This window comes from Erpetoichthys calabaricus, chromosome 17, assembly GCF_900747795.2.
Source record: "Erpetoichthys calabaricus chromosome 17, fErpCal1.3, whole genome shotgun sequence".
NCBI lineage: Eukaryota > Metazoa > Chordata > Cladistia > Polypteriformes > Polypteridae > Erpetoichthys > Erpetoichthys calabaricus.
In genome coordinates, this window is record NC_041410.2 from 50,424,453 (window position 1) to 50,449,092 (window position 24,640).

At 35.9% G+C, this 24,640-nt stretch overlaps 1 protein-coding gene across 14 annotated transcripts in view; it reads left to right on the plus strand.

The window, feature by feature from the left end:
• csnk1g1 (casein kinase 1, gamma 1) overlaps positions 1-24,640 on the plus strand; it is a 286,572-nt gene that overhangs the window by 175,869 nt on the left and 86,063 nt on the right. For 4 of the 14 annotated variants that reach the window (XM_051920331.1, XM_051920329.1, XM_051920328.1 and 1 more), the window contains exons 7-10: positions 7,635-7,720; positions 12,289-12,373; positions 22,753-22,901; positions 23,066-23,172. The exons of 5 other annotated variants lie outside the window; for them this stretch is intronic. In XM_051920331.1, the coding sequence (XP_051776291.1) occupies positions 7,635-7,720; positions 12,289-12,373; positions 22,753-22,901; positions 23,066-23,172 (427 nt within the window). Of the gene's footprint in view, positions 1-7,634; positions 7,721-12,288; positions 12,374-22,752; positions 22,902-23,065; positions 23,174-24,640 lie in introns of all 14 variants that reach the window. 5 more of the 14 variants (XM_051920336.1, XM_051920335.1, XM_051920333.1 and 2 more) reach the window with 5 other exon arrangements.

A 24,640-nucleotide genomic window follows, 5' to 3' on the forward strand; every position in this document is an offset into this window, starting at 1 on the left:
GAGAGAAATCACACTTACGCACACATGTATTCTTTCACTATACGGTAGATAGTGCCTACTCTGGCTGAATAGATTTAGTATGCATGTGCTTCAGTGAAAGAGAATATAGAGCTTACGCAGCAGGCAGTGAAGTGACAAGAACTGAATAGATGTTATAGGCATTCTTTTAGTACTTGAACAGGAGAAAGCCAGTGCAGCATAACAGCGAATACCAGTGTTGGGGGGGTTAACACAGAAGTAATGCATGTTACACAGGCAGGTTACTTTTTAAAGTAACAAGTAGTGTAATGCAATACTTATTTAATGAAAAAATACCAATGTGTTAAACATATCGTTAACTTGAGAAAATGGGACCAAGCATTTTCTCAGATATCTCTGATAAAAGCAACGTGGATAAAATGGTTGTTTCTAGTTTCCTCTAATTATCACAAGGATGTTTCTTAAATATAGGAGGTACATTTTAATAAATAAAAACCTTTGCTGTTACAAACTGTTTTAAAGGTTTTTAATTCACTTAAGAGTCCCATTGCAAGCTGCAAGAACCCCAAGAAAGTGTGCGTGCGTGCGTGTGTGTGTGTGTATATATATATATATATATATAATGTACAGTGGGTATAGAAAAGAATCACCCCCTTCGAAATATTCCCATTTTTTAATATAGATATATATATATATATATCTATATCTATATATATATATATATATCTATATATATATATATATATATATATATATATCTATATATCTATATATATATATATATCTATATCTATATCTATATCTATATCTATATATATATATATATATATATATATATATATATATCTATATCTATATCTATATATGTGTATATATATATATATATATATATATATATATATATATATATATATATATATACATATATATATATATATGTGTATATATATATATATATATATATATGTGTATGTGTGTGTGTGTAAACTGCTCAAAAAAATTAAACACTTTGAAAATACATCAGATCTCAATGGGGAAAAAAATCATGCTGGATAACTATACAGATATGGACTGAGTAATGTGTTAAAAACGAAAGGATGCCACATAGTTTGATGGAAATGAAAATTATCAGCCTACAGAGGGCTGAATTCAAAGACACCCCAAAAATCAAAGTGAAAAAAATTATACGGCAGACTAGTAGTTTTGCGGGAATTTCATTGCAGCAACTCAAAATCATACTCAGTAGTTTGTATGGCTCCCACGTACTTGTATGCATGCTTGACAACGTCAGGGCATGCTCCTAATAAGACGACGGATGGTGTCCTGAGGGATCTCCTCCCAGATCTGGACCAGGGCATCACTGAACTCCTGGGCAATCTGAGGTGCAACCTGGCGGCGTCCGATGGACCGAAACATAATGTCCCAGAGGTGTTGTATTGGATTTAGGTCAGGTGAGTGTGGGGGCCAGTCAATGGTATCAATTCCCTCATCCTCCAGGAACTGCCTGCATACTCTTGGCACCTGAGGTCGGGCATTGTTGTGCACCAGGAGGAACCCAGGACCCACTACACCAGCATAGGGTCTGACAGTGGGTCCAAGGATTTCATCCCGAAACCTAATGGCAGTGCCATTTTTTAGCTTGTAGAGGTCTGTGCGTCCCTCCATGGATATGCCTCCCTGGACCATCACTGACCCACCACCAAACTGGCCATGCTGAACAATGTTACAGGCAGCATAACGTTCTACACAGCATCTCCAGACCCTTTCACGTCTGTCACATGTGCTCAAGGTGTACCTGCTATCATCTATGAAAAGCACAGGATGCCAGTGGTGGACCTGCCAATTCTGGTATTCTATGGCAAATGCCAGTTGAGCTCCATTGTGCCAGGTAGTGAGCACATGGTCCACTAGAGGAAGTCGGGCCCTCAGGCCACCCTCATGAAGTCTGTTTCTGATTGTTTGGTCAGAGACATTCACACCAGTGGTCTGCTGGAGGTCATTTTGTAGGGCTCTGGCAATGCTCATCCCGTTCCTCCTGATACCGGTCCTGCTGATGGGTTAAGGACCTTCTATGGTCCTGTCTCCTGTAATCTCCTCCACACCCTTGAGACTGTGCTGGGAGACACAGAAAACCTTTTGGCAATGGTACGTATTGATATGCCATCCTGGAGAAGTTAGACTATCTGTGCAATCTCTGTAGGGTCCAGTTGTAGCCTCATGCTACCAGTAGTGACACTGACCGTAGCCAAATGCAAAACTGGTGAATAAACAGTCAGAAAAGATGAGAAGGGAAAAATGTCATTGGCCTTCGCTTTTTAAACCATTCTTGTTTTGGGGGTCGTCTCATTGTTGTCCCTATAGTGCACCTGTTGTTAATTTCATTAACACCAAAGCAGCTGAAACTGATTAACAACCCCCTCTGCTCCTTAACTGACCAGATCAATAGCCCAGAAATTTTATTGACTTGATGCTATACTCTTTTTAAAAAGTGTTCCATTAATTGTTTTGAGCAGAATGTGTGTGTGTGTATATATATATATATATATATATATATATATATATATATATATATATATGCATGCAGGGTTCCCACGCGTCCTGGAAAACCTGAAAATTTTGAGGGTTATTTTCCAGTCATTGAAATGACCTGGAAACTGATCGAAATGGCCAAATGTCCTGGAAATAATCTTTCTTGTCCTGGAATTTTATTTCTGTTTTCGCTTTTTAATTTTTCTGTTTGAAACAGCTTGCTGTTCGTAAGTCTAGATATGATGACAGCTGAGCTAGGTCGTGGCCTCTGCTGCGCAATATCTCCACCTACTGAGACATGTATAGGCAATTATATTTGAGTTTTGACCCTCGTTGCTCTAGCTTGTCAGTAGCTGACAGGAGAACAACAGAACATAAGTTCATCACTTGAAATTTCTGCTGAGTGCATGACTGTAAGTATGACCACAGTGCATATGGTGCAACTGACAGTTTTGTTACTTCATACCGTCTGATTTGGACCCAGGTCGCATATTAAACATGTCAAGTAAATTGGCGATGCTAATTTCTGTTAGCCTGTTAATGGCGATTCCCATTAGGTGTTAGCATATTATTTGAAGAAGACAGGTCTAAGGAGGCCCCAGATATTAGAAGCTTGATAAACCTAGGAACCTGTGGTCTTCATACAGTTCATGGAAGCTTCCAACAAGGCAAGAAGGAAAGTGGATGGAAGATAGGTGACAAACTAAGAGCCCTTTGGCAGCTTTTTCATGACACACCAGCCAGACAGGATGACTTTATTGAAATTACCAAAACATCAACATTCCCTCTAAAATTCTGTGCTCACAGGTGGGTGGAGGACTTGCCAGTGGCAGAGAGAGCACTTAAGATGTGGCCACATGATGAAATGTTTGTCGACAATTACAAGAAACTGCCAAAGAGTAAAATGCCAACGTCAACATCATACACTGTGGTCAGAGAGGCTGTTGGTGACCCCCTTTTTGAGGCAAAATTACAGTTTTTTGCCTATGTGGCAAGGCAGCTGAAACCCTTTCTTGAGATTTTCTAGACTGATGCCCCCATGATGCCATTTTTGGCAAAAGACCTTCAGGCCCTTCTGAAGAGTTTGATTTCATGCTTTATGAAGAGGGAGGTACTGGATAACATCAAAACACTTGTCCAAATGCTTAAAATTGATGTGCTGGACAAAACACTCCATTTGCCACTGAAAGAGGTGGATCTTGGCTTTGCCACCAAACAAGCTCTTGAGAAAGCCTCAGAGAAGCTGCTTGAAAAACCGCTGCCGGGTCAACAATTCCGGAGAGAATGTGTAGCCTTCCTGTCCGCAACAGCAAAGAAAGTGCTGGACAAATGCCCTTTGAATTATGCAGCAGTAAGACACATGGCATGCCTAGATCCAGTAACTATGATCAGCGATGAAAGGAGTGCCATCTCCATGTTTGAGAAGCTCTTACAGCTGCTTCTTAACGCCAAATGGCATACAGCAGAGGACTGTGACCAAATCCTGAGTGAGTACAAGATGTTCCTCACTGAAATGGTGCAGCACCATAAGGAGGAATTTCAAGGGTATAGAAGTAGCTCCTGTCGGCTGGACACATTCATGGGAAGATTTGCTGGTGACAAAGCAGAGTACGCAATTCTGTGGAAATCAATGAAAGACCTGTTCACATTGTCACATGGGCAAGCAGCGGTCAAAAGAGGGTACTCTGTGAATAAGGACATGCTGGTTACAAATCTGAAAGGAAGGACTCTGATGTCTCTTCGCCTAATCCAAGATTCTTTGACTGGTAGCTCATTTGATGGAGTTATTGCCAAAGCCCCTCTTGCAGCATTGCAGAAATGCCAGGATGCGGTATGTCCAATACCTTGATGATGAAAAAAAGAAGAAAAAGGAAACTGAAAATGACAAGCAAAGAGAAGAGCTCCGCTCTGAAATCACAAAAGTGGCAGCAAAGAGACAGAAAATAATCACTAGCATTGAGGCAATGCAAGAAGAAGCAGATGCAATGGCAGAGAAGGCTGAGAGAAAACAGGACTTTACACTGCTCACAAAATCTAATGCCTATCGTAAAAGTGTTGCTGAAAAAAAGAAAGAGGTCATCGGTCTGGATGCAGTTTTATCAGACCTCAAGGAGCAACACCAGCATTGTTTCTAAACCTAGGCCTACACCAGATGCCTTTTTCATAGGTTACACTACAGTGACTTATAGATTGTTTTTTTTCCAATATACTGGAGTTCAGGCTCTTATCCTTTGTTCCTAGTATTCTTTCTAGTTTAACCAAGTTTTCAACTCATGAATTGATGGCAAGGCTATCATGATTTAAAATGGATGTATTTTGCTTCTTTTCCCACAAAGATAAGTTCTTTATTATAATCTTTGTCGTTGACTTATGCAAATTCTACAGCTGCTGTATTCCCAGTAAAGCTACCAGTTGAAAGTTAACTCTGACTTTGTTTTGTCACGTGCCAATTGTTGCATATATTAGTGTTATAGGCATCATACACATGATATAGGCAATAAATTGGCTTTATGCAGTTTTGTTTAATGCAAACATTGTACATAAATTTATTTGATACAAACAATGACATAATATGTAATATGCAAGTAACTTTTACTGAAATTAGGTCACTATGGTAGCCTATTTCATGGTGTGATCAACAGCTCTATACTGAACATTATGGAATTGCTCAGTATATGTCAGTGTTTGGATAGTTTTCCACAATCCAAGAGGCATTTATTTCTTTAAAAGAGTTTTGCAGTTTAAAACAGTGTGTAACAAAAAGAGGTCAAACAACTCCATTATACATCAGTGCATTAATTGGTGTTGCCTTTATGTAATTTAGCATATCGGTGACACTAAGTCCCTGCATAATCAAAGAGAAATTAAAATGGCGTTAAACCTGCGACTAAAGTGTATGACTGTATGACCAGATCCTGTCATGAATTTCCGGAAAAAGCTCCTGGAAATGTCCTGGAAAATGATTCCTTAAAAAGAGTGGGAACCCTGATATGTATGTATATGTGTGTGTGTGTGTATATATATAATGTGTGTGTGTGTGTGTGTATATATATATATATATATATATATATATATATATATATATACGTGTGTATATGTGTATATATATATATAAAATCCAGCCACATTGTTCATTATAGTGAGAGTGCATGAAAGATAAGCTAACAGCACAAAGTCCCAGTAACGTTATGTGTGTGATACAGATTACCATTAAATATCTGTTTAGGTGATAGCACAGATCTGTATCTAGAAGGGCACTGAAAGCAAATTCAGATAAAGCAAGCCATCACATTTTATTTATCAAAAGACGAGGTACAAATTAAAATTTTGTGCAGTGGAGGTCTAAAAAAAAAAAAAAAACACAACCAAGGCAACAGATGCATAATTCCCTCTTGCAATTCTGTTTTTCCAAAGTTTTACTGCCTTTGCTCCAAACTGAAATAGATCTGAAACAATGTTGCTTAATGTACCACGTAGTTAAGAACAACTATGGAAACATGCATGAACTTAAAGATTCATTATCTTATCAAGGAATTTACACTGAAAAGCATACACTTTTAATGCTGCTTGTTTAAATGAGCTGCGGGCCTTTTGTGACAATATTTTCTTCAAAAATGGGGACCCATGTGCTCTAGGACTAAGTCTGAACTAGACAAGAAATTTTTGGAGCAGCATGTGACACTGTTATTAATGTTGTTAATGTTACATTACATACCTGTATAATTGAATTTTTAGGTTGTGTTTACATTAACATCCTAATCTTGCATTAGTGCTTTTTAGGATTTTATGTACTCTAATTTTTAAATACACATGCAACTTTTGTTATCTTAATACAGCAGAGCCCTAATTTAACATTGTCATATTTAACATTTCTCAGCATTTTACGTTTTTACAAGGTTGAGTGTTGATATGTTAAATTTTTCTTTTTGAAGTGACATTTGTTTTGGAAAAAAAAAAAAAAACCCATGGTGTTGTACTTCATTTTTATTTCATATTTGAATATCCTACTAACGTTATTACATAAGAAGAGACATTTAATAAGAGTGAATCTTTTTTGTAAATATTAAGAAACCATATTTAATATTTTTCTGCTAATACACCATTGAATAATTTCACTTTAACCATTTTTGAGTGGTTCCTTGCAAAATGATGGCTCTTTTGTACTGTATGTATACAGAATACAGTGCATGCAGTTGGTAAGACACAGTACATATTTAATTATAATGCTGTTAATTGAATTTAACAATATCAAAAATGGTTATTGTCTATTTTTGTCACAATCGTGCACTCCAGATATACATATGAGAAATATTTGTATTCTATACCAGGGGTGGGCAATGTCGGTCCTGGAGAGCCGCAGTATGTGCAGGTTTTTGTTCCAGCCCAGTTCCTTAACGAGAACTCAATTATTGCTGATGAAGCACATATTGCTTAAGTGACATTTTGATGCTTCATTTTAGTGGTCTCGCTTGTTAAGGTTCTCCACCCTTAATTGCTTATTTCAATCTTAAACTGCTGCATTCAGTGTTTTAATTGCTCCTTATTAGCAATAAGATATAAAAGACAAAGCAGCCAGCAGTTCTCCAGCTAGCTTTTTTCCAATTACATCTGTGTGTGCTCATCATACACTGTCTGATTTAATAAAACACTTAATAGAAAAATGTGACAGACTGAAAATGATCTGTTTTAGGCTTCAAATCATTTGGATGATATCCTTGGAAAGGAAAAAAATCTATGATATAAGAGCCTTACATTGCACAGACTAACAAGCCATAAAATTAAATAAGGTCTGAGATTGGCAATGATTGGTTTCTAATTAAGCAATTGGGTTGGAATGAAAACCTGTAGCCACTGCGGCTCACCAGGACCGACATTGCCTACCCCTGTTCTATACCAATTATAAAACATTCATATTTTCTCGTCTTTTCTTGGCCTGTTCATTATTGCTTATTTTTGTTCATTAAAGCTTTTAATTCCTTACGTATTTGTCATTTTCTTTCTGGAAATAACTTTTTTTTCAAATATATATTCTAGTGTGGTTAAATATTTTGGGGATATCTTTTCACATAAAAAACTTTTTGCATTTTTTAACTTATTGACTGACTGCTTTTTTGTGCTTTTTAAAGAGCAAAGTCGAAGAGATGACCTGGAGGCACTGGGCCATATGTTTATGTATTTTTTGCGTGGGAGTCTTCCTTGGCAAGGGCTAAAGGTATGTATAACCTAACTCTTCCTCTTATATTCTCTCATTTTTGTGAGGTAATTTAATCTCTTTACCTTGGAAATATGTACAGTAATCTGAGTTTGTGCTAAGGGAAGTATGCTATATAAAAGTATTTTATATAAACAATATATTTCGTGGGTTTTTCTTTTTTGGTCTTTTTGTTTGTGTGGTCCACAAATGGTCTGAGAAAGTAAACATCTGTTAAGAAGACTTTGGCAATAAACAGTGTTTCTTGCTGCTGGTTTAAGTTCTTTAGGTTTATACTGTATTAGTGGCAGATCTTTTATTTTGGAACTGACATTCAGACATTGCCTACAATGTTACACATTTCCTGTTTACTGTTTGTGTTGTAAAACCTACCTCTGCTAAAATGTCTGATTAAAGTTTATAGAAAACTTTAAACAAGCATTTTTTTACATGATGCATATTTCTGATCAGTGTAAGAATACAAGCTGATGAAGTTCAGTATTAATCCAAACAATTGTTAGGATTAGGGTTAAAAATTGTTCTTTACTTGTGTGTCACTTGGCTTTGCCTGTGAAATTTCGTAAGACAATGGTTTCCAGTTATAGTGCTGTTGGTTAATTGTGTGTATCAGAAGTACTGCATAACTAGCTAGTTGCTTTTCCTTTTCAGATTTGTTTTTCTTTTTACCAAGTGCTAATACTATTGGCAGATATTGTGGTGTAGTTGTTAAGGCTTTGCACCTAGAGCACTGAAATCCAGAGGTTGTGGGTTCAAATTCTGCTATTGACACTGTGCAACCATGAGCAAGTCGCTTCACCTTCCTGTGCACCAATCGGAATAACAAAAGAAATTTTACCATTTGTATCACAGAGGTTGTATGTCACCTTGGGATAAAGTTGCCAGTGAAGTAGGGCTGGGCAATATGGAAGAAAATATGACAAGAAATTTTTTCATATCAGTCAATATTGATATATATCACCATATAAATCACTATTTCTGTCGAATTTAAGGGTTCTTTTTTATTCCTAAGTGAGATGTTAAGATATCATGTTAATTTTGGTTTAAATATTATTTATTCTGTCAGAAGTTGAACATGTCAAATGTACTGTACAACATTCTATAAATGTAACTGTAATAAAATCTTAATTCTGACCAGTCAAAAATCTTCAAGTGTTACCGGAGAAGACAAGCAAAATGCACAACTAAATACTTTGGTCAATTCCAAATAAATAGAAAAGGTAATACAATATAAAGTCTCAATTCTAACCAGTCAAAAGTTTTCAAGTTTTACAGGAGAACACACTAAATTTGTTGGTCAGATCCAAATAAATAAAATCTTAATTCTGAAATCTTAAATCTAAAACTAAAATCTTAAAGCTTTCATTTTTACAGGGGAACACAAAATAAATTAGTTCAGATCCAAATAAGTAAAGTACAGTGAAAATCATTTAACACGAAACTGAGGGGACTGAAATATTTTTTCATGTTAAAAGAATTTCGTGTTAAAGGATATTACAAAAAAAAACCATACAGTATATTCAACAAAATTAAGTTTATTAGAGTACATTTTATTTACATAGATACAGTATGTATATATGCATGTATTTAATAAAAATCAATGCAACAAAAACATTCACAAGAACTTAATGAAATTTAATACAAAATTTTCAAGTTTTTTGAAAAACAAAACATTTATTGAGTTTTTGGAAAATAATCTGATATTTTTCTTTGCATTGTCTTTTTTAGCATCAAATTCTCATCCGTTTTCGCTCTGGCTCAAACTTACTCCGTTCAAACATTTCCGTAATTTGCTCTCTTTTTTTAATTATTGTTGATAATGTAGAGTTAGCAATATCAAAATCTTTACAGATTTCCGTTTTCGTCTTCTGTTTTTGATCAACAGCCTTAAGAAGCTCCATCTTCATTTTAAGCAAAATAGCAGTTTGCTTTCCCCCTGAGCTCTTTGCCATTGTGCTCGTAAAAAAATTCTTCTAAAATAGAAAAAAAAACGCGAACTAAACTCACTGATTTTTACTCGCACTGCGATGTACTCGTCACCGAATTCCAAAGCCAACTGATGAGAGATGAGATGTTTTTATGTGGCGTTTGTAGGGGTGGAGGGTGAAAGTAGCTTAGATAAACAAAATTGGCTCGTGTCACAGGCTATTCCGAGGGTATTTCAAAGCCAAGTTAGCCTCCTTTCTACGAAACATGTGAAACCACCTCTCTTTCATTTCACACCCCTCTTAAATCTCACCTGCGCGGCTGGTGTTTTCCGTATTTTGTTCATTCCCAGAAGGGAAATCTTTTCGTGTTAAGCGATTTTCGTTTCGTGTTAAGAGAAAAAATTGCATGAAAATACATAGTAGTTTGTCGGGACCATTGTATTATTTCGTGTTAACCGATATTTCGTCTTAAGCATTTTCGCGTTAAACGTATTTCACTGTATTAATACAAAAAAAAAAAAACACTTCTATATTTTATCCTTTGTTTTGTATCAATGCAAACTGTTTTAAATGGCTGGGAAGCAAAGCCACAAATAGACAAACTTTCTGTATATATCGTCAGTACAAATTCAAGCAGCTTTCAAATGTGTGGATAGCGCTTTGAGTACTGAGATAAGCGCTATATAAATGTAATGATTTATTATTATTATAAATGTAAACGAAAGAGAACATAAACTAAATTGACATATTCACCACATTGTGATCAGCTTATGCTACAAAGCAAAAAAAGAAAGGCACAAGAAATGCCCATTAGTGCAGCTGTTGCTCAGGTCTAGGACTATATACAGTAGTCTTGCATTGTGTGTGCTGTAAAGGGATGGTACTGCTTCACATGGTACAAAAAATTAGTGGCATTACCTGTCTTTGTGGGAACATGCTTTCAACACAGTTTGCACGCTACTTTGCTTCTTGTCAGACTTTAAATAGCCAAAATATCTCCACATTACTGAATTCCTTTGACCCTTCTTTTCAACAATGTCATAGTCTTTTTAGCCTTGGGCTTTGTCCGTTAGGGCATCATCTTTGGTAATACTGATTTTTTTTTTTTTTTTTTTTGAGCTTTTGTTAACATTTTCTGTCATCATTTTTACTTTTATCTTTTGCCCACTTCTGGTGTACTGGTGATTATGGCTGCTGCAGTCCACGTGTGCTGCTGCTCCTGTGCTCACTGCTGCGTATGTGAACCTAACCTGTTATGGCTGTAACTCTGGTTTGGCATGGCACTGTTCTCATTATCATTGGCTTTACATGTTGTTTGTTAAAACATGGATTGAATGAGTTCTATCAACTTGTATGGACCATCTCTTATATTTCTATTGAGGAAAAGTTATTTTGCTATAATTGTTTTACCATTTTAACGCCCAGCCCTACAGTCAAATAATAATAATATTAGGCCACTGAAGCTGCTTATTCTTGAACAAGCTATACACAATTGCACATGAGGAAAAAATTACTGCATTTGATAAATTTCTCTTTTTTTCTACTTTTCCTAGGGACTTGCCTTTTGTTTGATTGTCTGCATAACAATTGTCTACTTCCAGTCTGTTCTCAACAGCTTGTTTCTTCCAGGTGGTGGCCCACTCTGTGTTACTCACCCCTGTTTTTGAAGTCTAGTATTTGCCAGTTAGTGAAGTCTCCCCTGGAGGTTTCTGGACACCAGTATTTGCATTTGTCATGCCCACCAGTCTTCCCTTTTAACTCCACCTTGAGCCCTGCACTGTTGACCAGCGTGTTATAGTGCAGCTGTGCAGGTTTACATATTATCATCAGTAGATGTTTGAGTTTTACAGTACTTCTTTTCATGGTTTTTGTCAGTAGTATGCAATCCCCCACTAAAGTCTGCAGATGTGAATGTATAGTATATGGAAAATAGTGCTTGAAGTGGATATAGATAAGTGCCTATACCCTGTGTGTTACACTGAATTACTAACATGAAGAGTGAGCCGTGTTGAGCATTTCCCCATTTGAAATTCAAGTTTCACTATCTTAAGACCAACGTTTCTCCAATTTAGAGTGCAGCAATGTGGTTGAAGAGCAGGGTAGAGACAGGAGGTTGGTTTTCAGAGTCATGATTGATGTCTCAGGGTCAACGGAGCTGAATTAACAACTAAAACTAGTCAAAAGCAAAAAAACACGTTTGCAAATCGAAGAGCGTCACATCTTCCTTGGACTTCGCTGAACTTTTTCCTTCCGGTGTACAATATGTAAAATAAAAAAAATGTATTCACAAATTAAAAAAATGGTGGGTGATTTTCATCTTACTGTAACTTTACCAAATGTTAATCAAAGCATTTTTGTGATTTTTTTTAGTATTATTTTTACAATTATAGGGATATTTTTACCCCTAAACATTCATATATTGAAATGTCCTTTCTTAGTTGATACCTGTTGGCCTAGATGTTCCATCTTGACAAATTTTAGCTTTTTAACTAAATGGGAAATAGTCTGTTAACTTTACAGTTATTTATTTATTTATATTTATATATTTTTTTTTTTGATTGACAGGTTGACTGAAGAAAATAAAAATGTATATTTTAAATGTCTCAGCACTTATCAAACAGGTGACTTTCATTTGCTTTCTAGGCTGACACACTTAAAGAACGGTATCAGAAAATTGGAGATACAAAAAGAAACACCCCTGTTGAAGTTCTCTGTGAAAATTTTCCAGGTAATGTCAAGTTTAGATAGTCCAAAAATGTATTTCTACCTTTATAGCACATTAACACTACTCGCCTATTGAGAAGTGAGGATTTTAAAGTGACTTACAGTATTTTGTTTCATACTGGTTGTAATGTATTTGCCCTCTGCAGAATTTTATATTTCTTTGGAATTGGAAAGCAATGAAAACTTTGTTTCTGTTTATGATTTTTCAGTACCCATCTGTTAGTTTACTTCGGAAGGATGCCTAAGGCTCTCCACTTTGCATTATATTCAGAAATGTTCAAGTTGTAAATAATTTCTTTTAAATACCTCATAATCAGTCATATGTCAACCAGTCATTTATTAACTATCATAAACTGAAATGAACTCTTCATGGTAAGTGTTAAAAAGGAAAAAGGCACCCCCAGTTTTTAAATTTGATTCCTTATGATGTTTGATTTATAATGCTTGTACAACATAGAGAAGGGTGATTTTTTTACACGATACATTGTAGGTTCGACATGTAAATAATAGCCATTCCTTTTGTCATTTAGGTGTGCCAGCTGTCACTCGGACACCTTACACTCACTTTTTGTGGAAGTGCATGTTCCCCCACACACTCTCCCCCAGTGTTGTTATTGGAATCGTTGTTTGTCATTACTTTTTAAGATGGTTACTGAGTATTCATAAGATTATTTTTATTCAAATTTATATTAATAGTGTTTCCATTAATGTACATTACTCTGTAATATTTGTGCTGTTGCTATTAATAAAATTGCTACCCTTATTATTATAATAAGACAATAGCAATAGTAGTAAAGTCTTTTGTCACCTTTGAGATAATGTGTGACATATGTAAATGTTATATTATTGTAGTTGGAAATGTAATTACTAGACCAGTTCTGAGTACAACTTATGCACCTAACAAGGATGAGGAATTCATAGCTAATATTTGGTTTTTATTCTCAGTATATGCAGTCAGAAACTTCAAGTAACTTTACTCAGTACACAGTGAATTCTAATTTAAACCTTAACTAATCTTCAGCTGCAACCACATTATCTAAAACTACCAAAACCCTTGAAGGTTGCTTACTATATATATGACATTTTTTGTTATTTTAATTTTATTTTAGTTTTCGGCACATCATAAATACTATTGAGCTAATGTACTTCTTGATAAATTTCAATACCTGCTTTAATATCTTGCATTTCTAATTAGCAAAATCAGAGATGATTAACACTAATTTTACCGTCATTGTGTTTTTTTTGTCATTGGAGAATCCAGAGTCAGTTCTGTAGTGCATCAGGAAATTAACAATTAGGCTTCTCAATCACTGCATTTCCTCAGCTTACTGTATATATAGTATGACATTTTAAACAATTGGGATTTTTGATACATATAGAAAATAACATTTTGCCCATTTAGCATAGTCAAAGTAACTTATTTAGACTCCTTAATAGCAGGAAAAACAGTGTATTGATTCCTTTTCCTCATATTACTAAAAATTGCATATAAAATATTTTAAAAAATTACAAAGTAAGCAGTATATATACTAAATGTATATATTACATTTTCTTTTATTCAGAAATTCTCAAAACATAAGCAGTATATTGATTCAATCAAAATGTTTAATACAAGTCAGTGATACAAACCAAGGAGAATTTTGCTAAAGTCAGCAATACAACAGACCCATCTATTACCAACAGTCACTTATCAGCATAATTACATTTTACATTTTCCACATTAATTTTTCTAGAGGTATTTATTTGAAAAATACTAATTTTAATTCATTTTTGCTGGTTAGGCATTTCAAAGCCCCAAGTTTTAGGCAGTCATGCTTATCAATCCCTCTGGACTGGAGATCCGAGAAAGCATTGTGACTGCAGTTCTGCAGCTGAAGTGGTGCATGTCACTTGCAGCAAAAAATAAAAAGACTGGAATGGCCAGAGGTAGTTTTTTTTTCAGGCTTTTATATCAAGGCTACTTTAAGAATAAGACTTGCATAGTGACTGATAAAGGTTGCATTTGAAGAAGCATTGAGCAGGTGACAGAGATGAACAATCACAAGTGAACAGGAACAGAACAAAAAGAAACAGCACTGAAGTAAAACCTACTATAGTACAGGTGTGTCAAACATTAATTCTACAGGGCCACACAAATTTTCATTAAGCCACATTCTTAATTAGTAATTATTTTACCTTATACTTTATGGATACTGCTACTTATGGTATATCCTACTTTTAAAGTAATTTGAATTGACTTCTTTTTTTTGGTTCATCACCCTTGTTTGTTTTTTCCTTTACTGGCAACCAAGCAATAATGATATGCAAAGTGTGTTAACAGATGGTCAGTAACTGGTCATATTTCTTTTGCACCTACAGTATGTGTGCATCAAACAGTATCTGTTTCAATGCGATATTCAAAAGAGACACAGTGAAGGCTTGATTTGCTTTGGTCAGGTAAACATTTTATGGTATTCTCAGAAAGAAAAAAAATCAACATTTGGCTAAATGTATGGTGTGGCATGATGCAAGTCCTGACAAGTTATAGAATAAAAGTATTTCATTCATTTCAGCTATAATTGACCTCTAATTAAGATATTGTTTGATTTTAAAAATGGTTATCTTCCTGGAACTAAGTTTGAAACTCCTTAGTTATATAGTCATCTGTTGGGTCTCCTTGCACCTTATGTTATCTTGGCTTATGAATGCTAAAAAAGCAAATCAGCTTAAAATTAAGAATAAAATGAAAGTAACATTATTCTTCACAGTATATTTTATGTAAAGGTATTAATGTACAGTTGTATTTAAATCTGTTTTTAAAGCTATTGATGTTGCTTTATATTTGATCTATTAATATACAGTGCTATTCTAAACTAATTTGAACCTAGACAATGCTAAATAAGAAATCCTACACTGAAGTTTTGTTCTTTGTGATATTTTTTATTTTAAAGTACTGAAACTCAAAATTATTTTTATGTCACATTTTTATGTTAGAACAAACTTTAAAAATTAAAAAAGGAAGTATGTTATTTGCAGGAGTATTCAGTCCCTTTGTTGTGGAAGTCTAAGGTTACCTAGGTGAAAATCAGTAGCCTATCAAGGACACAGTTGCCTTATAACAGGCCTCCACCAGTGAATTATTAAAACGACTACCACATTTTCTGGATAAAACCTCATAGCTGAGGGATCATTAATCATGGCATGAATCTGAAGGACAATTATGAAAATACAGACCAAAGAACATTCTATAGAAGTTAGAACCAAAACAATAAAGAATTGGGGAAAAGGGTGTAAAACAATACCCATTATTGGCACAATTATCACGAAGGGAGAGCTATGTCAGACCCCCAAGATGCATCCTAGAATGAATGTTCTTCAAAGCTAACTATGCAAACAAGGAGTAGGAGGAGACTAGGGAGGAAAGCTGCAGAGAGTGTAGCCAAAGAGAGTGTAGCTATCACTTTGAAGTAATGAGACTGAAGTAAAGGTACACTGGTCATCTGTATCTAGAGCTCTGCATGTAGGCATCCTGCATGTGGAGGTGACACAAAAGAACTGAACCTCAAGCAGAAAAAGGAAAATGAACACCTGAAGTTTCCCAGAAACGTAAGGATAACTCAGGTTAGTTATGGACAAGATTTTGTAGTCAGATGAGATTGTGACTGACCTTTTTAGTTGAAGTTCAAAGAGTGATGTGTAATATAAATGTAGTACAGCCTACACCTCAAACGCTATATCTAAAGTGAAGTACGGCTGTGGCTGCTTTTCATCAGTAGGGACTGGGTATCAACTTAAAATAGAATTGAGGATGGATGTTTGAAAATAAAAGTGAAGACTGTAAGAAAACCCTTCTAAAAAAAACTGAATTAAGACCCAGTTATCCCAAAACAAAGCAAGAATAAACTTGGTGTGGCTCAAGGACAGAAAAATGAATGCAGAATAATGTTCCACACTAGTGTAATATGGAGTCTGAAGCAGTATTTGAATACTACAGTGCACATGCATCATCAGGCTAATGTTGAAAAGCATTTAGCAAATTGCCTGGAAATATTGACCAAAATCTATACTGCCCACTGTAAGACACGTCAGAGATGAAAACAAAAGGTTGCAAGGACAAGATAATGTAAGACAAAATTGTAGTCAAAGGAACGGGCCAAAATCAAAACTAGATAGATACTTTATTAATCCCAAGGGGAAATTCACAAAGAATAAAAACTAGGAGACAAATACCAAATCACCAAAGCCTAATGTATAATAAAAAGCAAACTCAAACTTTCCAAAAATATTGTCTCCCTTAAAGTACTTATAGCACTAGCTACCGCACAAGAATTTGTTTGTGATATCCAGAAACTTGGAAGAAGTGATAGCCACATCTTATCACTTCCATTACTTATGTGTTACTGATGCTGCACACTCATTAAAATGAACTTTCTAGTTCGTTTGTCATGTGTGCATAGTTACAATGAAATTCTTACTAGCATGTCTTCTCACAACAGTTAACATAATACAATATTAATAAAAAGCGCAAACACACACACACAAAATGTATCCACATCTTGCAACTTGTATATAATATATATTGTATGTGCATATATATATGTACTGTGTATGTGTATGTATGTATATATATATATGTATGTATATATATATATGTATGTGTGTATGTATATATACAGTGCATCTGGAAAGTATTCACAGCGCATCACTTTTTCCACATTTTATGTTACAGCTTTATTCCAAAATGGATTAAATTCATTTTTTTCCTCAGAAATCTACACACAACACCCCATAATGACAACGTGAAAAAAGTTTATTTGAAATTTTTGCAAATTTATTAAAAATAAAAAAATTGAGAAAGCACATGTACACAAGTATTCACAGCCTTTGCCATGAAGCTCAAAATTGAGCTCAGGTGCATCCTGTTTTCCCTGATCATCCTTGAGATGTATCTGCAGCTTAATTGGAGTCCACCTGTGGTAAATTCAGTTGATTGGACATGATTTGGAAAGGCACACACCTGTCTATATAAGATCCCACAGTTGACAGTTCATGTCAGAGCACAAACCAAGCATGAAGTCAAAGGAATTGTCTGTAGACCTTCGAGACAGGATTGTCTCGAGGCACAAATCTGGGGAAGGTTACAGAAAAATTTCTGCTGCTTTGAAGGTCCCAATGAGCACAGTGGCCTCCATCATCCATAAGTGGAAGAAGTTCGAAACCACCAGGACTCTTCCTAGAACTGTCCGGCCATCTAAACTGAGCGATCGGGGGAGAAGGGCCTTATTCAGGGAGGTGACCAAGAACCCGATGGTCACTCTGTCAGAGCTCCAGAGGTCCTCTGTGGAGAGAGGAGAACCTTCCAGAAGGACAACCATCTCTGCAGCAATCCACCAATCAGGCATGTATGGTAGAGTGGCCAGACGGAAGCCACTCCTTAGTAAAAGGCACATGGCAGCCCGCCTGGAGTTTGCCAAAAGACACCTGAAGGACTCTCAGACCATGAGAAAGAAAATTCTCTGGTCTGATGAGACAAAGGTTGAACTCTTTAGTGTGAATGCCAGGTGTCACGTTTGGAGGAAACCAGACACCGCTCATCACCAGGCCAATACCATCCCTACAGTGAAGCATGGTGGTGGCAGCATCATGCTGTGGGGATGTTTTTCAGCAGCAGGGACTGGGAGACTAGTCAGGATAAAGGGAAAGATGACTGCAGCAATGTACATAGACATCCTGGATGAAAACCTGCTCCAGAGCGCTCTTGACCTCAGACTGGGGTGACGGTTCATCTTTCAGCAGGACAACGACCCTAAGCATACAGCCAAGATATCAAAGGAGTGGCTTCAGGACAACTCTGTGAATGTCCTTGAGTGGCCCAGCCAGAGCCCAGACTTGAATCCGATTGAACATCTCTAGAGAGTTCTTAAAATGGCTGTGCACCGACGCTTCCCATCCAACCTGATGGAGCTTGAGAGGTGCTGCAAAGAGGAATGGGCGAAACTGGCCAAGGATAGGTGTGCCAAGCTTGTGGCATCATATTCAAAAAGACTTGAGGCTGTAATTGCTGCCAAAGGTGCATCAACAAAGTATTGAGCAAAGGCTGTGAATACTTATGTACATGTGATTTCTCAGTTTTTTTATTTTTAATAAATTTGCAAAAACCTCAAGTAAACTTTTTTCACGTTGTCATTATGGGGTGTTGTGTGTAGAATTCTGAGGAAAAAAATGAATTTAATCCATTTTGGAATAAGGCTGTAACATAACAAAATGCGGAAAAAGTGATGTGCTGTGTGTGTGTGTGTGTGTATATATATATATATATATATATATATATATATATATATATATATATATATATATATATATATATATATATATATATATATATATATGGTTGAAATAGTTTACTGTCAAATAAATGCAAAGAGTACACGACACGTGTTTCGCCCTCATTCTGGGCTCATCAGGTGTACACACTCCACTGCACTCCCTCTCGGGAATCGAACCTCGGACGTCAGCGCCAGAGGCGATGCCCCTAACGTTGCGCCACGGCGTGTGGTTCGTTTATTTGACAGCATGTAGATCGGGGTAATTACATTCACGGCATTCGAAGTCTGTGTCACAATCTGATTGTATGGGTGGTTACCTACCAGGTAACGCTTGTGGTTGGCCAGCAATCTGCTAACATCCGCCACGGTGCCCTCAGTTTGTGAGGAGCAGATCATAGAATGGTTGAAATAGTTTACTGTCAAATAAATGCAAAGAGTACACGACACGTGTTTCGCCCTCATTCTGGGCTCATCAGGTGTACACACTCCACTGCACTCCCAATCGGGAATCGAACCTCAGACGTCAGCGCTACCTGGTAGGTAACCACCCATACAATCAGATTGTGATACAGACTTCGAATGCCGTGAATGTAATTACCCCGATCTACATGCTGTCAAATAAACGAACCACACGCCGTGGCGCAACGTTAGGGGCATCGCCTCTGGCGCTGACGTCCGAGGTTCGATTCCCGAGAGGGAGTGCAGTGGAGTGTGTACACCTGATGAGCCCAGAATGAGGGCGAAACGCGTGTCGTGTACTCTTTGCATTTATTTGACAGTAAACTATTTCAACCATTCTATGATCTGCTCCTCACAAACTGAGGGCACCGTGGCGGATGTTAGCAGATTGCTGGCCAACCACAAGCGTTATCTGGTAGGTAACCACCCATACAATCAGATTGTGACACAGACTTCGAATGCCGTGAATATATATATATATATATATATATATATATATATATAAAATATATATATATCTATATATATATAAAATATATATATACACACACACACTATATATACACTATATAATTTATATATATATATATATATATATATATATATATATATATATATATATATATATATATATATATATAATATAGATATATATACATATATAGATACATAGATATATCTCTTTAATTGAAGAGCATTTATTCATTTAGGAACAAAATCCCACATTAAGAAATAAATTTTTTACATGAAATCATGTGTGCCACAATTATTGGCACCCCTAACAATTCTAAAATAAATGTAATTGAAGCATTTTTGTAATTTCTAGTTTAGTTTTTAAAGTTGATCAGATTAAATTGGAACTTTTAATTAGTAATTAATGACTCCCTGTGTCCCTGGGGTATAAATATGACAGCAACAATAAGTAATCCCTCTGGATACAAATGTTTGTATTCTGTAGTAACGTTGTATGAATGATTCAGCACATTAATTTCCGTTGAATTGTGGTAGAATATGAATGACAACCATTAAAGTATTAGATAAAATTGACACTTAATAAATAATACTCCAGATGCGCACCATATATTGCCCCATCCTTGGTTTTTCACATAAGGTTTGATGGCAGTAATTTCTTTTTCAATAGATTAAAAGTCAAATTCTGAATACTTCCTCTGATGTATAAAATGATTTGTCAATCATAATAACCATAACTGACTGAAAAAAAGAAAAAATAATTACACAGCAATCACAGATAGATAGATAGATACTTTATTAATCCCAAGGGGAAATTCACATACTCCAGCAGCAAAAAACATTAAATTAAAGAGTAATAAAAATGCAGGTAAAAACAGACAATAACTTCGAATAATGTTAACGTTTACCTCCCCAGGTGGAATTGAAGACTTGCATAGTTTGGGGGAGGAACGATCTCCTCAGTCTGTCAGTGGAACAGGACAGTGACAGCAGTCTGTCGCTGAAGCTGCTTCTCTGTCTGGAGATGACACTGTTTAGTGGGTGCAATGGATTCTCCATAATTGATAGGCGCCTGCTCAGCGCCCGTCGCTCTGCCATGGATGTCAAACTGTCCATCTCCATGCCTACAATAGAGCCTGCTTTCCTCACCAGTTTGTCCAGGCGTGAGGCGTCCTTCTTCTTAATGCTGCCTCCCCAGCACACCACCGCATAGAAGAGGGCGCTCACCACAACCGTGTGATAGAACATCTGCAGCATCTTGTTGCATTTAATAATAATATATCTTATTTCAGATAGATGTCTGGTAGAAGAAAACTCGCAACCTGCTGCATAAGTCAACCAAAAATGGCTATTAACAAATACAAAATGGCATTGATCACAATCTGACATGGCATTGCAAATGACAGCATTAAAACATTTTAAGTTTAATAACAATATCCAAAATGCAAAATAAGCAATGTGATAAAAAAATATCCTGATGAAAATCTCAAAATCTAGTACATACTTACCCCAAAAGGACCGAAGCTGTTGGTGCTGTGAATGTGTGGTATTGAATAATTATGTAAATAGCATTTTTCCATTGTTCACTAATTTTTTTTTCTAAAACAAATGTTACATTAAATTAATAGTTTCAGTGCCATGAGTACTCTGTAATAGTTGTATTTCAATTATAGCATAGGATTTGTTATTCAGAAGAGTTAGAGAATTGGCCAGAAATCTAAATTCTTTTGCAAGACACTATTGTAGAAAAGTAGACAATAATCAGAAAAATATTTGGGGCACCAGCCAGCAATCACTGTAAATTGTTGGAAAATGATGGGGTTCTTTTTTTTTTAGCAAATGTGATGTGAGTCCATGTATTGAGTAACACCATGATGGAAGGTTAGAAGTTTATATGGCTTCTTGGCTGTTCAAGATGGGATTAAGAGGTTAAAATTGAAGTGACATCCTGGATCCTTGACATTCGGAGCTTCTGGTCTGTAGATAAACAGCATGTGAAAAACAGCTCCCCCTCTTGACTAAGGTTGGAATTATCGACAATAGAAAAGCCCTTTGATTGCCTCCTGCTTACAGTATACATGTGTTTCACTATATACTTACTGTACAATTTAGTCTGTGTATTTTGGTAAGTGTAAAAGGTTGTCTATGGACATTTTCTCATACATGATTTCCTGCTGTTTCCTTTGCGTAACGCAAGGTTGTAATTGTTTATTTGCATGCATGCATAATAAATAAATATGCACACTCTAAATGGCAGCTGATTTCAGCATGACCCCACTCAATTAGAACTTTCTGGACTTAAAACAGTAAATCTAAGATATTCATTTTCATGAAATGTAAAAATTATTGCATAATTAACACTTAAAACGTGTCTTATATAATTCTTTATTAAAAGAATATGGCTAAGTTATAGCTTTTGAAAAAGTTATGCAGCAAGAATTGCAAAAATTGGAGATAAACTAGTTAAGAGCCAGATGTGCCAGCTAGGGTTGTATTGATGTGTAAATATGACTTGGTAATATGTAATAAGCAAGTTCCATGGTATTTAATTGAATCTTTGTGCATTTTGTTTGGCCTCGTAAAATACAACTTTCAAGTGTGTAAAACTGTTCCAACATTTTTTTCTCTTCAGAATGATACTTGACTGCAGTTATTCACTAAATTCTTGTTATTTATAAACTGTTTTTTGCTGTGGGAGCATGTACTGATACGGCATGTTTACACCCAGGCACTGTTGTATATGTACTTGTACAGGCTAAAAATTACTAGGGTATCTTTACTATATCACTTCTGTAAATTGGAATAAAAGTTCTTTGAAATACCCATCCCTAATATTTACATTTTTACTCCTGAGATACAAGTGTAATTTATTTACTTGCCTAAACAGTATTTTTAATATTGTATTCTGTGCTTTGATTATAAATGTATATTTACGAAATGTATGGAAGTGCACTTAAAATGTGATGAAGAAAAATTGAACATGTAACTATGGAAATTTGAAGAAAATGTAATGAGCATTGGATTTAATTCTCATTGCTCTTCTTTTCTGTCTTAATGTTATCCTGTATTAGCAGGAATGTGCAACATTGATACAGAGCTAATGATAATGTTATCGTTTTAATGTTGTATAATGCTCTTTCTTTTTCAGAGGAGATGGCTACTTATCTTCGTTATGTGAGACGGTTAGATTTCTTTGAAAAGCCAGATTATGAGTATTTAAGAGCACTGTTTACAGAACTGTTCGAGAGGAAAGGCTACACCTTTGATTATACCTATGACTGGGTGGGACGACAGATAGTAAGTAGTTGATAATGCATGTATTTTCTAATGTCTTGTGTTTAGGTAAAAAAAAAAAAAAATAGTGAATTTATGTTACAATTTGTTTGGCACTGTACTCTAATGCTGTTCTCCATACTCTAACATTATTACTTGTTTAACTTTTTGTTGGCTTTTATTTTTAGCCTACACCGGTAGGATCTGTTCATATTGATTCTGGGGCATCTGCAATCACCAGAGAGAGTCATGTGCATAGAGACAGACCTTCTCAACAACAGCCTCTGCGAAATCAGGTTAATGGTGTTAATCATATCTTTACAGTTACTTCAGTTGTTCAGTCAAAAATTAATAAATGCTTATAAGTGCTTTGACGCATTAGTTGCTTGAGTTGAGTTAGAGGTGCTGTTTAGTATGTTTATGACGTATAGCAGCAGTATTTTACTTTTTTTTTTTTTTTTTTGTTTAATTGCATTTACTTAAAATATATTCCGGTTTTATGCTGTTCTCAGAATTAAAATTTCTTAGTTACAGCTGTATTTCTTGATATATGGTATATTATAAGAAGACAAATAAGGGAACTTTACCGATACAATAATGAACAGGTCTTTTGAATACTTTGTGCTTGTTAAGAAGTTGATTACTTCTCTCCAGATTTCTACCTTTTGACTAATGAGAGCTCAAGAGAACTAACCTTCCTAACTGGGCCAATGATAAGGGTGAGGGACTCCTGAGTTTTCCTGTATGCATTATGTTTCATAAGGAAGTTTCCAGTCTGATTTATTTTTTTTTAATAACACGTACATACAGTGCCCTCTACTAATATTTTGTCTTGGCAAATAAAAGCAAAATGGATTGTGAAAAGACTTTATCATTTATCCTCTTGATCTTTCATTCAACATATTAACAAAAATCTAACCTTTTAAAAAAGAATATTTGTTTTATATAAAAAAATATTTTTCCCTTCAATTATTTTACTTCTGTTAATGAATAGATTTAACCTTTGGGGAACATTGAGAACTGAGTCGATTACTTTACAAAAATCAACAACGGCTGCAAAGAAACTCTGCTGATATTTGCATTTGCACTTGATGAGAACCCTCAGTGCTATGATGCAGTCAATGGTAAACTTCTTAAGTGTAAAACTAGACTGTTCCGGTCACTGGTAGGTGAGCAAATGATCATGGATCCTTTCGAGGACGATCTCAGCAAGGACCTTACCAGTCACCAAGAGCAGCGTTATCCCCCTGTAGTTGCAGCAATCGAGGCAATCACCCTTCTCTTTCCAGATAAGGACAAGTAGTCACATTTTCCAGTCAGTTGGGATGACACCTGTCTCCCAAATGTAAGCAAAGATTGCTTTCAGTGTCAGGAGGACAGCCTTACCACCATCCTGGAGAAATTCACCCTGGATATTACAAATCCCTGCAGCCTTCCCCTGCTGTTAGCTAGTTCGCCACCTGTGCGATCTCAGTGAGACTGGGTTGTTCATGGTTATTTGGAGGATCAGCCTCAAGAACCGTGGACCCAGACATGTCCAGCGCCCTAGCCAGATGATCAGCATCATCCGTAAGGACTGTTCATCAGCTGCCCCGACTGCAACTCTCTGAGGAACAGATTCAAATGTGCATAATGCTTTGTTTCCTCTGTAAGCAGGATGTGCATTACTGGACCATAAATGATGTTGTCACTTACTCACAGATGCCTCTAAAAAAACGCTGTCTTATCTGCCCAAGAGTATAGACCTTAGTTGCCTCAAGCTG